The sequence below is a fragment of the Dromaius novaehollandiae genome, chromosome Z, assembly GCF_036370855.1.
Source record: "Dromaius novaehollandiae isolate bDroNov1 chromosome Z, bDroNov1.hap1, whole genome shotgun sequence".
NCBI classification, from domain to species: domain Eukaryota; kingdom Metazoa; phylum Chordata; class Aves; order Casuariiformes; family Dromaiidae; genus Dromaius; species Dromaius novaehollandiae.
The window spans coordinates 15,333,888-15,350,979 of record NC_088132.1 but is presented as its reverse complement, the minus strand read 5'-3'; the positions used below and the strand labels follow the sequence as shown (position 1 = coordinate 15,350,979).

At 45.3% G+C, this 17,092-nt stretch overlaps 1 protein-coding gene across 2 annotated transcripts in view; it reads right to left on the bottom strand.

Annotated features, from left to right (window-relative positions):
* SUSD1 (sushi domain containing 1) overlaps nt 1-16,797 on the bottom strand; it is a 53,071-nt gene extending 36,274 nt beyond the window's left edge. Inside the window, exons 1-7 of one of the 2 annotated variants that reach the window (XM_026103132.2) lie at nt 16,553-16,797; nt 12,551-12,682; nt 11,183-11,338; nt 10,359-10,511; nt 8,919-9,095; nt 4,547-4,726; nt 2,029-2,208 (exon numbers count right to left, since the gene is read on the bottom strand). In XM_026103132.2, coding sequence (XP_025958917.2) covers nt 2,029-2,208; nt 4,547-4,726; nt 8,919-9,095; nt 10,359-10,511; nt 11,183-11,338; nt 12,551-12,682; nt 16,553-16,625 — 1,051 coding nt within the window. In that variant the 5' untranslated portion in view covers nt 16,626-16,797. The remainder of the gene's footprint in view (nt 1-2,028; nt 2,209-4,546; nt 4,727-8,918; nt 9,096-10,358; nt 10,512-11,182; nt 11,339-12,550; nt 12,683-16,552) is intronic. The other variant, XM_026103133.2, reaches the window with a different exon arrangement.
* Between the last annotated feature and the right edge of the window lie 295 nt (nt 16,798-17,092).

The following is a 17,092-nucleotide window of genomic DNA, read 5'->3' as shown; positions in this document are numbered from 1 at the left end:
TTATGGTCCATGCAGATGGCTTTAAAGCTTCAGGGTGCACAAGATTGAAGTCTTGACATTGCAAAGACTTACACAGGATTAACTTCTGCATTCTACAACAATGCTGGCTTCAAAACCAACTCAAAAATACAGAAGCCATTCAGATTCCTTAAATGAAATGTGAATTATGACTTCCAACAACTGCAGTTCCACTTTTAGCAGGGCACTACAAAACGTAAAAGAACTGTTTTTCTGTATGCTTATTTTATTTCCTATGTTTTACACCCACAGTGAATGCTCAAGACCAAAGAGGTGGGCATCAAGTCCCAACTCTTTGTGCACAGATTTGGTCTGTGAAGTGATAGAAGTCAAAGGCACATTTCCAGTCCTTCTGGAAAACGTCAGTGTTACAGGGTAGAGGAACATTATCACCTGCAAAAGACAGCATTGCTACTTAAAAACAAAAGAGATGAATAGTCATAGAGATATCTTATGACACCCCTTTCTGAGGGTACAGAAGACGACTGATGAGCACAACAGCTATAGTCCAAAACACCTGCCAATTTTGTGCTAATATTAAAATGTCATTACATCCTGTCTCCAAACCTACAGTATGACAGTATCTTCACTACAGACGTCCCTTCTTGGGGGTCATTCTTTTATGAAGTAAATCCTCCTGGATTGAAATTGAGAACTGAGTCTAGGCTGGAATGGCAACCATGAACGAATTTTACTTCGGGTATTAGGGGAGAAGACAAAAGAGTTTTGGATTCCATTGCGCTTATTGTCACAGCAGTGGACTTCACTGTATCAGGCTTACAATAAAGTACTGTTAAATGCCATCTGCTCACCTGGTGATGCTCCACTGTCTTTTAAAGTTGCAGGTTCCCAGGGCAGCAATGAAACTCCTGTTGCATTAGTCCCTTTCTGTTTGAAATAAAAACTAGAGCAGCTGGACAGCTGGACTAGCTAGCTCTGCCATCCACTAGCTTTGACATCCACTAGAAATCATTATATGGTTAATATTCTTTTCCTTGACTTTTCCATCCAAAAGTACCACTACATTGTCTAAAATGGTAAATTAAAAAGGGCTTTCTTGCCTTTTATCTACCCTGCCTCAAAACAGGAACTGGATTAAACAGCACATCCCAAATTAAAATGCTAAAGATTTTATCATATTGTTACATTTGCATACTGGATGTGTTATTTCCCAGATCCTTTTCGAAAGAATAACAGAAAGTGTTCCTCCCACTTGGGCTGTGGAATCCCTTGTGGCTTCAGCAATACGTTATGATCCATTTAAGAAATATTTTTCCAGTACACCTCTGTGGTGGGAAGTATGTGGGTTTTGCCACAATCTGTTGCTGAAAATTATCAAAACTAATGTTCATAAAGAAAAAAGTCTGTTCAGGATTAATACATCAGTTAATGTAATACAGTTAATCAGAATGATCCCTCTGAAGTTATATTAAGGTTGAAATCCATCACAGAGACAAAACGATACTCTAATGAAGGCACTCAGAGTTCTTTTCGAGAGCTCTGTGTCTCAGAGGAAAAAAACACTCCTTTTACGTCTAAAATAAGCAACTCATTTGCAACTTCATGAACTAAAATAGGAACTGGAAATTGTGTGGGCTCTTCTGTTATTGAGTGACCCCACAAGGCGCACAGTTCATAGATCAAGTCCCACGCTCTCTTCTACCTCAGCAAGACCACTGTCCCTGCAATCAGCCCATACAATTAAAACTTCATTATGAATTCGACTGGCACATGAACCAAAGAATAAACCAGTTCTTTGGCCCTCAGAATGTGATGTTTCTTCAATCTCAGATTAAAAGAAGGAATAAACTTATGTTTTGCATTTATGACAGTGCATGCAGTTTGAGGCAAAAGGAATAGATCTGTCCAGAATAAAATTCAATGATTTGTTTTCTTTCACCTTCTTTACAGCAAAGCCAATTGGAAAGACTAATTCAAAGCCCCACAGATTTCATTTGGAGCCAATGGATCTTTAAAGCTGAGGAAAAAAATTCCTACAGTAATATTTACCTTTGCATACGTATGTAATATTTTCCCACTTCCGATCTATTGTGCATTCTGAAAAATTCCTGTCTCCGTTGAAATAATATCCTTCTTTACACTGATAGTACACTCTGCTCCACAGAGTGGTAGAGTTGTCCCAGACCATTTCTGTGTGTGGAATCAACAAAGGTTTGCCACAGTCTATTTCTGGAAGAGAAAAAACAGGATAATAAACCTAAAAATGGAAACAATCAAGGCATGTCACAGGATTTAAAGAGGAGATGAAAACTGTCGCAGCAAACAACACTCCACCCTTCTGCACTTCCTAACAACTTCTAGAAGTCAAGTCAGCCTTTCAGGACCTGGAATTTCATGCCTGCAGAGTTTCTAACAGGGTGGGGCATTTATCCCTCAAGATGCACCACAAAATAAGTGTCCTGCTTAGAGGTGGAGAACAAAGATCTCCAAGCAAATTTGAACAGATGGATTTACCTTCCCACAACACTTTCGTCTCCCACCTGATATTTATTCTTTTATTTCACCTACCATTAGCAACAACAGAACTCGGAGCATCTCCCCAGGAGATGCAGTTTAGTTGTCTAAAGACCTACAAAAGTTCACAGTCATCCTCAACGCACTGAGGCCAGCCACCATCCCCCCGACGTGGACTGAAACGGGCTCTGTAGAAACGTTCAATCAGCTTTCCGGGGAGTGAGAGACTCCCTCATATCTAGGAATCTCCAGATAGTTTCTCCTCCCTACAGCCCATGAAGCAGCCCACCTGAAGAAAGTGTGAATGAGAGTCAAGACAACGGGACAGGAAATTACTCTATGGCAGATAACAGGGGAGGGATTTTGCATTCCAGTTCATATAATACTTTCACGCACAGAAACATCTGAAAAGTGATACATGGTCCAAGGAGTATCATGGAAGAACAGCATCATGCGGGTTGTGTCCTGTTCGTGGTAGGTTTAACTGAAGCTTTGAAAGAAGGAGAAGCTGCTTCAGGCAGGGAGAAAGAGCACTTCTAGGAGGGAATTTGGCTGGTTATTCAGGTCTCAGCAGAAATAATTAGAAAGCTGGGGTAATGTACTTTGAAATATTTTCTTTCACTTGGTTGTTTTCAAGGGCTTCACAATAAAATTAGGGAATTGAAAGATTTAAGAGAGAAGATCTAATCAACTGAAGGATATTATTTTGGGATAAAATTCCCTCTCAGATCCACAGTGAACCTTTCACCCCAGTTAAGGCTTCTGCACTGCTTCACTTACAGGAAGTAAAAAATGTAAGAATTCAAACTTTACCTTCACTAAAGTTTATATGCAGAAAACAAGTGTTTTTTAAAAATTGTTCAGTGAATGATCATAAATGATTCTGAGATTCCATTCAGAAAAAAAGTAAAATAAGGAAGTAAAAATAAAGCATGTAGAATCATAATCTTATAATTTACAGTAACACCTTTAAAGGAAAAGTTAATCTTATACTTTGCAATGGGAAACACATCTTCTATAATGATTACTTTCCTCTTCAGACATCAATATGCATGCATGTAGGTACATATAACACACAGAAAAAGCTTCTCTTTAGAATAACAAATGTACATGCAAAGAATACATTTAACTTATAGAAGGATAATATTTGCTGACATACAAAAATTACTGCTCCTTAACTCAAACTGTCTGCCCCCAGCCATTCAGTATGTCAAAGACTGAAAACCAGAAACGCTACATTATGTTCCTGTGTAACTAAGTAAGCCCTTTATTTCTAAAAGTAGAGGCTATTTGAAACATTGACAAAGTGCATTCAAAAAATTACTACACTTGATACCAATGAACAGAAGGCTCGACATTGTTGAATCAAGTTGATGAGATATTAATCCTCCAGTGAATGGAAAAGTGAAGTTGTGCCAATGTAAAAACTGATTAAGGACTCAGGTCACATTAATTAATAATACGAGCTCAGAGTAACAACACACTGGAAATTCTGTTGAGTAAAACAGAATTCTCTTTTTATGTGTTTTTGTATTTCTTCTTAACAAAGAACTAGTTACGCTACATTCTTCCAAATTATAAAAACAAAAGAGATTTATGATTCGTGTCAAATAATAAGAGCTTTCTTGACCAATCAGTGTTAGTAACTAGCAACAGTCTGAATATGGGAATTTCAAGGGGAGGTTACCACGTAAAGATGGCTCAATTTCTAAGTAGTAGCTTCAGCCACACAGTGGGTGTTGGGCTAGAAGAAAGCGGCAATTGAGGCTGGAATTCCATCTCATGGAAGTCCCAAAGCCTGACATGCAAAAAATGCTGAAGATGTAGCCTTTCATCTCTAGAATCTGTTAACATTTAAGAATCTGCTGCAACTTCATTAGCAACGCAGATAAAAAACTGTTTAATATATAGCTTTTGTTTTGTGACTTCATATACCAGAAGACTGTATAAACTGAAAGAGGATGTCTCTAGCTTATGACTGCATGACTGCTATTTATAGCGATGTCCGAAACAATACCTATGCTAAATAAATCTGAAGGCAGATTTGATTTACCTTTGCACACCAAATCAGTACCATCCCATCGTCCTTTGGCATTGCAAACTGCAGTTTGATTACCACTTGCAATAAGGTAACCATGAACACAGCTGTAAGTAACTTCACTTCCATATGTGGTTCCACTTAGAGATGCTGGATGTGCGTTTATGATAGAAGGTGGAGCTCCACAATCCACACCTGCACAGGGGAAGAAAGAGGAAAACAGTTATTCAAGCAACAAAAGGAAGGAAAGCTGCTCTCCCATGAAACTTTTTCATCATTATTATCGATTAACCATCTTCTCCTGTGGTAACCCAATTTTCCCACATATCCTCTCCCACTGTGAGATTGACAGAGCGCTCCAGCTAGTCCAGAACTATGGTCAGATCCTTCCAAACACAGTAAGTTCTGCCTGCCTTTTCCTCACTATGGTATGCTAAATTCGTGCCAAACTAGCTGCTAATATACTCAAAATATCCCAGGTTTTAATTAAGACTCTCCTTCTTTTACAAACGTGATCAAAATTGACCAGTTGGTTTGAAAGCATTTAGGGAGAGAAAGGGTAAGACAGAGGCAGACACACAAGCAGAAACTACCTTTAGGAAACCAAACTAAAAAAAAAAAGAAAAAAAGAAAAAAAAGCACAGGGACCAGATAAATGCAAAACCATAAAAAAATGTTGTAACATGTAACACAAACCCTTCTCCTCAAAACAAGAATCTACATGCTGTTCAAAACACACTGTAATAACTAAGTTGTTTTATACACAAAAAGCCTTCAGGCTAAATCAGAATTTGCAAAACAAGCATGGTAGCACAAAAAGCAGTCTGTTTCACAGGATGTACGTTTTTTAGAGTAAGCATCTACCTACCTGCTTTCATCATAGCATGACAAAAAAAACCATATTCAACAGTTTAACTACAACTCTCCACATACATCACCTCCTCCCAGAAAACTAACCGAGATTTTGGCTAAAGACAATTCTGCTCATTAATATTCAAGGAAAGCAGTATTCTTTGAAGCCACATTATACCCACATTCATATACTTAAATCAGAAAAAAGGAGATCTGTTCCACTTACAGTACCTTGATGTTAGGTCAAATATCCTACCAAACTTGACCTTATTTGATCTGTCAGTTTCATTATAGATAAAATCATAAATAAAATAAATTTCTAAATTACCACAGGAAGTAACACAAATCCTACTTTGGAAGCATTCTTGATTTTCCTGAACACAAAGGAATTACACATGGCCACGAGAAATTCTTAGATTAGCTAAAATAAAAAGATTCATCAGGGAAATTGTGAGAGTTGAAAGAATTTTATAAAAGCTCCCTTCCTAATGTAAAGAAGATACGGCTACTTAGACTTGCTGGTTTTACAAAAAGAGAGAAGTCTTTGCTGAAATCCAGGAAAAGCAACTTGCAATAAAAGAGGAAATACTTTGTCATTTCAACCTCATGAGCTGTTTTGGGGGGTTTGAGTTGCTTTATTCCAATTAATCACCAGAGGTGTGCTCGAAACTCCAACCTGATGTATTGTTTGATTGTGGAAATTAAAAAATCGTATGCCAAAACGTCACTAAAAAGATTACTTAAAAAGATATACTGACAATTCACAAGAGGTGCCTTCCACAAGCTTTCTTTAGTGGGCCTCTTGAGGCTTCGGGCACTTTTTTTGTTTTGAAATTCATTTTGCTTCATTTATTTTGGGGAGAAAAGTGTTATTGCAATTGCCTTATTTTCCATGCCACTTTATTTTATTATTTATAAATAACTACTGCCAGCAATTTCATAGTAAATTGTCTGGTCCCTTCCTTCTTAAGAATTTTCTGTTGATGTTTAATACTTCACCTTTTCCAGCCACACTGCTTTAGCATCCTTATTCTAATTTTTACACAAACACACACACACACACACACACAGAGACTATTTATCCACCACCAAAAAAATAAAGAAAACAGGAAGGAATTAGAAATAAAGAGGATTTTTCATATTTTGAGGGAAGGATTCTCTTCGTCTACACATTATTTTCAGGACTACAATCTTCCTCTTCCCTGTAGTGCTGTTATACACATTGTAGCTTATGTTAACTAGCATTTTTGTCATTTAACTAACACATAGACTTTCTAACTATTCAGAAGGAACACAAAATACTGCAGAATGGGCAACTACAATACCAAAGCAAGTGGAAGTTATAATGAGGCTTATGAGATGCATTCAGAGATCTTCTGAAAGTGTTTTGTTATGTGCAGGTGCTCTTAAAATCAGGAAGGCTACCTAGCAACGAAGAGTGGTATGATGCCTCTTCTGTAACTGCAGTCAACCTTAGGAAAAACTTCACATGCTCCAGAAAACCTGAGTCTTTTCCTATAAGGTCATGTATTTCAGTGTTTCCCATGAAATACTTCAGAAATCTTATTGTTTGCTAAGCCTCAGCTCACAGACACAAGAACACATTGCTCTGTCTGTAGAAATGAAAGGACCAGCATCCAAAATGACATTCTAGTAACAAGAGGTGGCATGATTTTATTATATATTTACTAGAAAATAAACCTGTTCCTGCTAAGAGTTTGGTAAAAAATCCTGACAGAAAATAGTAATTCATTGTTCATGTAGTGAAGGGTATATTATTCTGAAGCAGCTTCAAATCAGAAATATCTGCAAAATATTAATACACAGAGTAACCTGTCCTTTTATTCTTTTTTCTTTTCTTTCTTTTTTAATAGCCAGAACTTGTAGAAATACCCTTTGAATTGAGAAAGGACCTACACTCTTTCACAAACACACTTTAGAGAATCACAGAACAGCTGAGGTTGGAAGGAACCTTTAAAGATCACCTAGTCCAATCCGCCCGGTTAAGCAGGGTCTCCTAGAGCAGGTTGCCCGGGACCTTGTCCAGACGGCTTCTGAGTATCTCCAAGCATGGAGACTCCACAGCCTCTCTGGGCAACATGCTCCAGTGCTCAGTTGCCCTCACAGTAAAAAAGATTTTCCTTAGGTTCAGACAGAAATTCCTGTGTTTCCATTTGTGCCCATTGCCCGTCATCCTATCTCCACTGAAGAGTCTGGCCCCAAGTTCTTTACACCTGCCCTTCAGACAGCTATCCAAATCGGTAAGATTCCCCACTCAGTCTTCTCTTCTCCAGGCTAAAAAGTTCCAGCTCTCTCAGCCTTTCTCCATATCAGAGATGCCCCAGACCCTTAATCACCTTAGCAGCCCTTCACTGAACTTGATCCAGCAGCTTCATGTCTCCCTTGTCCTGGGAAGCTCAGCACTGGACAGCGTACTCCAGGTGTCCCGCTAGGCTCCAGGTACCCCTGGGGAGGTCATCTCACCAGGGCTGAGTAGAGAGGATGGATCACCTCCCTCCACCTGCTGGCAGTGCCTAACGCAACCCAGGGTACCACTGGCCTTCTTTGCAACAAGGGCACATTGCTGGATCACAGTCAGCTTGTCCACCAGGACTCCCCGGTCCTTCTCTGCAGAGCTGCTTTCTAGCAGGTCAGCCCCCAGCCTGGCCTAGTGCATGGAGTTGTTCCTGCCTAGATGCAGGACCCTGAATGGCAGCATAATCCTCTGGTATATCAGCCACTCCCAGTTCTGTACCATCAGCAGACTTGCTGAGGCTGCACTCTGTCCCTTCATCCATGTCACTGATGGGTAAGTTGAACAGGACTGGACCCAGCCTTGAGCCCTGAGGGACACCACTAGCTACAGGCCTCCAACTAGACTTTGTGCCACTCATCACAACCCTCTGAGCTCTGCTGTTCAGTCACTTTTCAATCCACCTCACTGTCTGCTCATCTTGCCCACACTTCCTGAGCTTGCCTGTGAAAATGTTATGGGAGGCAGTGTCAAAGCCTTACTGCAGCCAAGGAAGACAATACCCACCGCTCTCCCCTCATCTACCCAGCCAGTCATTCCATCAAAGGCTCTCAAGTTGGCTAAGCAGCACTTCCCCTCGGTGAATCCATGCTGACTACTCCTGATCACCTGTTTGTCCTTCATGTACTTGCAGATGGTATCCAGGACGAGCTGCTCCATCACCTTTCCAGGGATCAAGGTGGGGCAGACTGGCCTCTAGTTCCCTGGGCCTCCTTCTTGCCCTTTTGGAGGACTGGGGGACATTGGCTTTCTTCTAGGCATCAGACCCCTCTCCTGATCACCATGACCTTTCAAAGATGACTGAGAATGGCTTTGCAGTGACATTGGCCAGCTCCTTCCACACTCGTGGATGTATCCCATTAGGGTCCATGGATTTCTGTGTGTCCTGTTTGTTTAAGTGATCCATAACCCGATCCTCTTCCACCATGCATTTTTCCCCATGCATAAACCCCCTTAATGAAGAATTTAAGAAAGATTTAAAAATATAGGAATTCCTTTCACCTTTACAGCTCAAAGTGGCAGGTTCCCAAGTTTCATTTGCAGTACAAATGGAAAACTCTCCCTCTTCGCTGTAAAATCCTTCTTTACATTCATAACGAACCACACTTCCTGGTACCAAGCTGTAGTTCCCTACAACGTAGCCATGCTTCATCTCAGGGGGGGAGCCACACCTGATTTCTGCAAAGAGAAAAGCCTGGGTTTAAAGTAGGGATTTCACAGTACAAAAAACAGAACACATGACCATTTTAAGAAGAGCTGGACTGGACAGTTGCATCACAAAATCTGTCTATCTGGCAGAATCTGAGGGAAGCCAAACACTTGCCTTGGCCACAGTCTGATGAACACAGTGATCAAACAAATGAGCCTACATAGTTATTGTCAACATTCAGCTGTTGCAATTCACCAAAACACCAAAAAGATGACACTGGAATGGGATACTGCCTTGGATGCCCTGGTTTTGTTACACCAATGTCTGAATTTTCCTTCAACGGAGGAAAATTTCAGGAAAATGCACAGCTGTGTTTTCTTGTGTGCAGGAAAGGTGGAGCACTGCAGCTAAAATGAAATCAGACACTCTGTCCCTAAATTCCTTCACCTCACTGAACCAGCTTGCATATAAATGCTATGCTCCTCCCATACAGCTACAGGACAGGGACTGCTTGTCAGTCTCCACCGGCGGCACAGTCAGCACAGACACACTCCTTCACCTGTAGCGTGCGGCGGGGGACAGGGCACTTTAGCTGGAAAACTGTTCAAACTGGAGGCAGTGAGCTTTACTGACAACTCTTGCAGTGATCTGGCATTGAGAGATGGGTTTAACCAAAGCAGCTCCTCCCACCTGGGATGCCTGGGTCTACTGAGGACACCAAGAGCTACAGCCTTACGCTGCAGAAATAGGAGAGAGGAAAAGAGGAATCATTTCAAATTCAAATGTATTTCTTTTTATGGCAAGATAAACAGAGCAGTTTATTCGTGCAGGTGGCAGAATAACAAATGGATAAGTTACTATTTTAATATTCCTCAAGTTACTATTTTAATATTCCTCTCCCCTGGGCCTGTTTTATTCACTTGTCCCCTTTCGCTAGCTATTTATCCCTTCTTCCTTTCCCTTGATGCAGTGTGATTATTTATGCAAGTGAATTATGGCATATTTCCTCTCTACTCAGAAACTAACTATATCACCTGCATTGCATATTAAACTTCTCTGATGCTGCACACTCAAACCACTGTTGCAATCCTGTAGCAATCACATCCTGTGTCGACTCTACCATCCAGACCTCGTTGCAACATGCCGAACACGAAAAGAAAAGAATAATCATACAGCAAGTAAAGTCCACACAGAGGACTTTTGCCTTGCAGACTTACACCAGAGCAAGTACCGCTGTATCATGACAGATCTGATTTTATTAGCCAACATGAACAGCATCCAAAGGCTCTCACCTTTGCATGAAACCATGTTCCCATCTGGATGAAAAAAATGCTCTCCATTTTCTAATTTATAACCATCAATGCAGTAACATTTGTAGCTTCCTTCAGTATTCACACATCGTGCATTGTGACCACACCGCCCAGGTTCTTCACATTCATCTATATCTAGAAATTCAGAGCAAGACGTATGCATTTCTTAATAGATTTCTTTTTTTTCTTTTTATTAGTTAATGTAGGACCCAAGCTTAAAATGCACAAAGGATTCCCTGAATGGTTCTGTGTAGCCTCCCGATGGCTCTTCTGGGAGATAAAGGAGGTTATCGTTGCCAATGTTCAACCATCTGGTAGGATAAGATTCTTAGAATTTTGTAGCTATCTTTTAAAATTGGTTTCTGTTTCATCTGACAAATAGTTTCCAATTTATTTCCTGCTACAATCATCCCAGAAAAAATCCCACCTCTGCAAATATTGTAATCAGTCAGAAACAGTTAATTCCTGTGACAAGGAACTAATATCCACACTGAACACAAATATGCCATTCAAGGGGAAAGAAGAAATATAATCTTATTTTCTTAGATCTAGCTTCTTTTACTGCAAAGATTATTGCTTGAATGTAACTTTGTAGCAATAATTCATAATAAAAGAGCAAAGAATTAAAAAATGGAACTAATTCATAGTTGTTAGAACCTAGATGTCAAACAAATGTTTGCAGCATGTATCAGAAACTGCTGTGATACAGTTCTGGAAAGAAAATTCTACAGCAACCAGAAAAATACTGGTGCAGTAGAAAATGAAGTTCTGGATTCCTGGTTGTCAAGATTCCCTGTGACAGCTACCTGTACAGTTTGTTCCGTCATTGGGAATAAACGTCTTGTTGTTGTTAGAGGCACGATATCCATCCAGGCAAACACAGTAAAAACTTCCATGTGTGTTATGACACAGGGTATGGTTCCCGCAGATCTTGGTGGCTCCAATCTGGCATTCGTCTTTGTCTGTCAGCATAGTTAAAACGCATCAGAGAGAGATTAAAAAAGTAAAATACCCTCCCCTCCTCACTCGTTCTTGAGTAACAAGACTTCCTGTTACTGCTTGTTTTTCGAAGTTATTTGGGCCGTAAACACTGCTTGAAAGCGGGAGCGTTTAGACCAGCAGAGGTGGTTGTCCCTGGGTGAGACTGAGTGGTGTTTCACGACACAGCTTGAGCTGATCTAAGAGCTGTTGACATCGGAAGGACCTGCTCCCCTCTCCTGATCCTCCTTCCAGTGTGCACTGGCCGTAGCACCTGATGGAGCTTGTGCTCATCTTCGTCAGTTTGCTGAACCGACAGGAAATTAACCTGGCAAACTACCTGACTCGCCCATAACAATGAGACTACTGAACTCTGGGCAGGGTTCGGTGAGTGCCAGAACTTGTGGAAGCGAGGAGAAGAGATGAAGGGGAAGAGACCAGAGGTGGGGGGGGGGCCCTTCCCCTTGAAGCAGCGGTAAGCTACTACATCCACTTAGACACAGCATTTGGCTTCATCCTTTGACTCACACAGTGATCGGTCATGTATGAGACAGTATTAAAAAGACAGCTACAGTAATAAACAGTGCTGAACAACACTTTTCATATAAACAAGTATCTATTTGCGTGTAACAAATCTGTAAATACGCACACCGTTACTAAGAACGGACTTTCAACTTCTGACACTAATTTTAAATTACCCAGTAATCTGGCAAAACCAGTGAAGACAGCTAAGTTTAATTGTTAGTTTTTTTGTGTAGTTCTCAGTTCAAAAATGCATAGATTAAAAAGAACAATTGAGTGAACCCTACTGTATGGAAGAAAAAAATTTTAAGATAAAATTAAAAAAAAAAGAAAAAGCCACTCCGATACACTGTATTTTGAAAGCAAATGTTTGATAAAGCCTTACACTCTCTAAGACAAAATGATTTTACAGTTTTTCCTTATATGACAGAAGTCAAATAAAATACTCAAACAACTAAGTACAAAACAATACTTACATTAAACACAAGTAAGTGCAGCCCATGGCTAGCCATTAAAAGAAATGAAAACCAATCCATATGTATTCTAGGTTTTGGAAATACTGTCAGAAAATGACAAAGCTCTTACTTTGTTTTGAGTAACTCAGTGATATTACCCAAGAGAAGACATTTTAGGAAGGTTACAGTTTCTTGCCATTGTACAGACAGGTAGCCTACCTTGACAATGGGTTCTTCCATTCCCCACAAATCCATAGTTACAAATACAGACACTTTTTCCTTCTATTTGATGACAAGTAGCATGAACATGGCAAGTAGCACAGACATCTGTAACTGTTCTCTTCACGACTGCTTTAACACAAGGACACAATTACTTCAAAAAATGGTCTGGTATGAGGAACTAGCACAGAGCTTACAGTGGAGGTGAAATTCAGATTAAAACCCAAAGAATAAAATCACATCTCCTCCCGCCTCATTTTCAGACTGGAAGGAAAACCACAGCCATAGCATTCAGGAACTAAACTTAGAAAATAGAAAGAAGAAAGGATTAAGCAAAATAACTACACTGGACTATTTTCTCCATCCACCTATTATTTGATAACAAACAAACCAGCTTTTCATGACAGCAGCTGGCAAGGCATACATGACTTATATAATAAATAGCTCTACCCAATGTTATTAATCTTTTCTCCATACTCATTTTCTTTCCCTTGGTCAATCTATTTGTATCTTATCTGCTCAATACGTAATCATTTATTATAAATGCTATTCACAAAAATGATGTTGAGAATGCTGCCAGGATGAAAATGGCTTGTAATAAAGCCATTTTAAAAATGAATTTATCTCAGAAGTAGTACAGCAGCATACGACACACAACCTAATTTATTATAATTTGATAGAATGACAAACATACATGAAACTAGAATGCAACACGAACTCATTCCTTTATTTGTAATCCTACTTTGGCATATTTTGTGAATCTCCCTCTGTCTTTTCTAAGCTCTCTTCATTATCTTTACACATGCAGCAGCTTTCCAAATGATAAACCTCAGAATGGACAACTTGAATACAGACAAAGCACATGCATGCTTACACCCTTTTTACATTTTTAAAAAATAACTATTTAATCCTTTTAATCCTGCATGAGTTGACTATGTCTCAAGGTGCTAGACATAACAAGGACAGAATTTTTTATTTTTCCAAGACACGTAAGATTGATAAGGATGGTACAGTTCTTATTAAATAAAAATCTTACTGTGTACATAATAGCCCTTAGAAAGTTTTCTTCACGTGCCTCTACACTGTTTTGATCTACGCAAACACGATTTGAAGAAGAGGGCAGCTGAAGACTCTAGGTAGCTTTTCTATGCACACAAATTTATCAGATTGCAAAAAAAAAAAAAGAAAAGTCTTTCCATGTGCACAGTGTTTTATTCTTTACTCCCAGAGCATTTCCAAGTTTATTTAAGACACACAGGAAGCGTGAGAGATTCCTACTAATTCTCTATGCATTTACGAACTTTTTTTGTGTGGGCGCCCCAGTGAGAACAGAAAACAAAAGCCCATTAGCATGCAGTGGTAGCCAACACGGACTAGAAAACTAAATTAAAGGCAGCCACGGTAAGAACTAGCTCACAATACTTCAATCCTCCGATAAGAAGTGGGAGCGCCTGCGCCAGATTGCCGCTGCAGGAGATAAAACCGCGCGCGTCCCCCCGCTATCGCAGATGAAGTTCCGTGCCTTTTTTCCACTCGCTAACGCCCAAACTTTCGCGGTCGCACACGAGCCCTCTCAGCGACTCCAGCCCTATCTGCCCGACCTCGTGAGCGCCAAGGCAGGCCGCGCGCCGATTCCCACCGAGGGCGAGAAAGCGGCAGGGGCCAGCGCCTCCGCGGGCCGGGACAGGGGCCCAAAGGGCGCGTGGGGGCAACCCAAAGGGCGCGAGGGGGCAACCCAAAGGGCGCGTGGGGGCAACCCAAAGGGTGTGGGGGCAACCCAAAGGGTGCGGGGGCAACCCAAAGGGTGTGGGGGCAACCCAAAGGGCGCGTGGGGGCAACCCAAAGGGCACGTGGGGGCAACCCAAAGGGTGTGGGGGCAACCCAAAGGGAGCGTGGGGGCAACCCAAACGGTGTGGGGGCAACCCAAAGGGCGCGTGGGGGCAACCCAAAGGGTGTGGGGGCAACCCAAAGGGTGCGGGGGCAACCCAAAGGGTGTGGGGGCAACCCAAAGGGCGCGTGGGGGCAACCCAAAGGGCACGTGGGGGCAACCCAAAGGGTGTGGGGGCAACCCAAAGGGAGCGTGGGGGCAACCCAAACGGTGTGGGGGCAACCCAAAGGGTGCGGGGGCAACCCAAACGGTGCGGGGGCAACCCAAAGGGCGCGTGGGGGCAACCCAAAGGGTGTGGGGGCAACCCAAAGGGAGCGTGGGGGCAACCCAAAGGGTGTGGGGGCAACCCAAAGGGCGCGTGGGGGCAACCCAAAGGGCGCGTGGGGGCAACCCAAACGGTGCGGGGGCAACCCAAAGGGCGCGTGGGGGCAACCCAAAGGGAGCGTGGGGGCAACCCAAAGGGAGCGTGGGGGCAACCCAAAGGGAGCGTGGGGGCAACCCAAAGGGCGCGTGGGGGCAACCCAAAGGGTGTGGGGGCAACCCAAAGGGCGCGTGGGGGCAACCCAAAGGGCGCGTGGGGGCAACCCAAAGGGTGTGGGGGCAACCCAAAGGGCGCGTGGGGGCAACCCAAAGGGCGCGTGGGGGCAACCCAAACGGTGTGGGGGCAACCCAAACGGTGCGGGGGCAACCCAAAGGGCGCGTGGGGGCAACCCAAACGGTGCGTGGGGGCAACCCAAAGGGCGCGTGGGGGCAACCCAAAGGGCGCGTGGGGGCAACCCAAAGGGCGCGGGGGCAACCCAAAGGGCGCGGGGGGGCAACCCAAAGGGAGCGTGGGGGCAACCCAAAGGGCGCGTGGGGGCAACCCAAAGGGTGCGTGGGGGCAACCCAAAGGGTGTGGGGGCAACCCAAAGGGCGCGTGGGGGCAACCCAAAGGGCGCGTGGGGGCAACCCAAACGGTGTGGGGGCAACCCAAAGGGCGCGTGGGGGCAACCCAAAGGGTGCGTGGGGGCAACCCAAACGGTGTGGGGGCAACCCAAACGGTGCGGGGGCAACCCAAAGGGCGCGTGGGGGCAACCCAAACGGTGCGTGGGGGCAACCCAAAGGGCGCGTGGGGGCAACCCAAAGGGCGCGTGGGGGCAACCCAAAGGGCGCGGGGGCAACCCAAAGGGCGCGTGGGGGCAACCCAAAGGGTGTGGGGGCAACCCAAAGGGCGCGTGGGGGCAACCCAAAGGGTGTGGGGGCAACCCAAAGGGTGCGGGGGCAACCCAAAGGGCGCGTGGGGGCAATCCAAAGGGCGCGTGGGGGCAACCCAAACGGTGCGGGGGCAACCCAAAGGGCGTGTGGGGGCAACCCAAAGGGCGCGTGGGGGCAACCCAAAGGGTGTGGGGGCAACCCAAAGGGAGCGTGGGGGCAACCCAAAGGGCGCGGGGGCAACCCAAAGGGCGTGTGGGGGCAACCCAAAGGGAGCGTGGGGGCAACCCAAAGGGTGCGGGTGCAACCCAAAGGGCGTGTGGGGGCAACCCAAAGGGTGCGGGGGCAACCCAAAGGGCGTGTGGGGGCAACCCAAAGGGCGCGTGGGGGCAACCCAAAGGGCGCGTGGGGGCAACCCAAAGGGCACGTGGGGGCAATCCAAAGGGAGCGTGGGGGCAACCCAAAGGGCACGTGGGGGCAATCCAAAGGGAGCGTGGGGGCAACCCAAAGGGCGCGTGGGGGCAATCCAAAGGGCGCGTGGGGGCAACCCAAACGGTGCGGGGGCAACCCAAAGGGCGTGTGGGGGCAACCCAAAGGGCGCGTGGGGGCAACCCAAAGGGTGTGGGGGCAACCCAAAGGGCGCGTGGGGGCAACCCAAACGGTGTGGGGGCAACCCAAAGGGCGCGTGGGGGCAACCCAAAGGGTGCGGGGGCAACCCAAAGGGCGCGTGGGGGCAACCCAAACGGTGCGTGGGGGCAACCCAAAGGGTGCAAGGCCACCCAAAGGGAGCAGGGCCACCCCAAAGGGAGCAGGGCCACCCCAGAGGGGGCTGCGCAGCCCACCCATTCGGCGCGGGGGCAACCCCAGGGGAGCGGGGCCACCCGAAGGGGGCGGGCGCCGCCCGGCCCGCGGCCCGCACTTACCCCGCGGCTGCCCCGCGCACAGCAGCGCCAGCAGCAGCAGCAGCTGCGGCCCCAGGGCGCTTCCCGCGCTCATGTCGCCGCCGCCGCATCCTCCCCGCGGGCTGCAGGCAGGGCGGAGGGCCGCGCCGGCGGCCAGGGCGTCGCGCTGCCCCCTGCGCCTGCCTGCGCCGGAGGGAGGGAGAGAGGGGCCGCCTGCCCCGCCCGCAGCCGCCTTATCGCCGCCGCCTGCCCGCCCCGGCCTCGCCTCGGCCCCGCGGCCCTCCCGCCTCCCCCTCTGCCCGCACTGGCCCCTCCGGCGCCCTTTCCTCGCTCCTCCCTTGCCCGCAGGACCCGCTTTCTGCTTTCTTCCTTTCTCTCTCTCCCCCCCCGATGCACAACCGCTTCCTGCCCGAGGAGGCCGCCGCTGCCCGGCCGGGTGGCTGGCAGCGCTGATAAGGGCGGCGGGCTGCGGCCTGGCTTCAGCCGGAGCTGGGGAAAGGATGCTTGTCACTTCGCGGAAAGGGGGAAAAACAACACTCGGAAAGTTACAGCTCTCTTTGT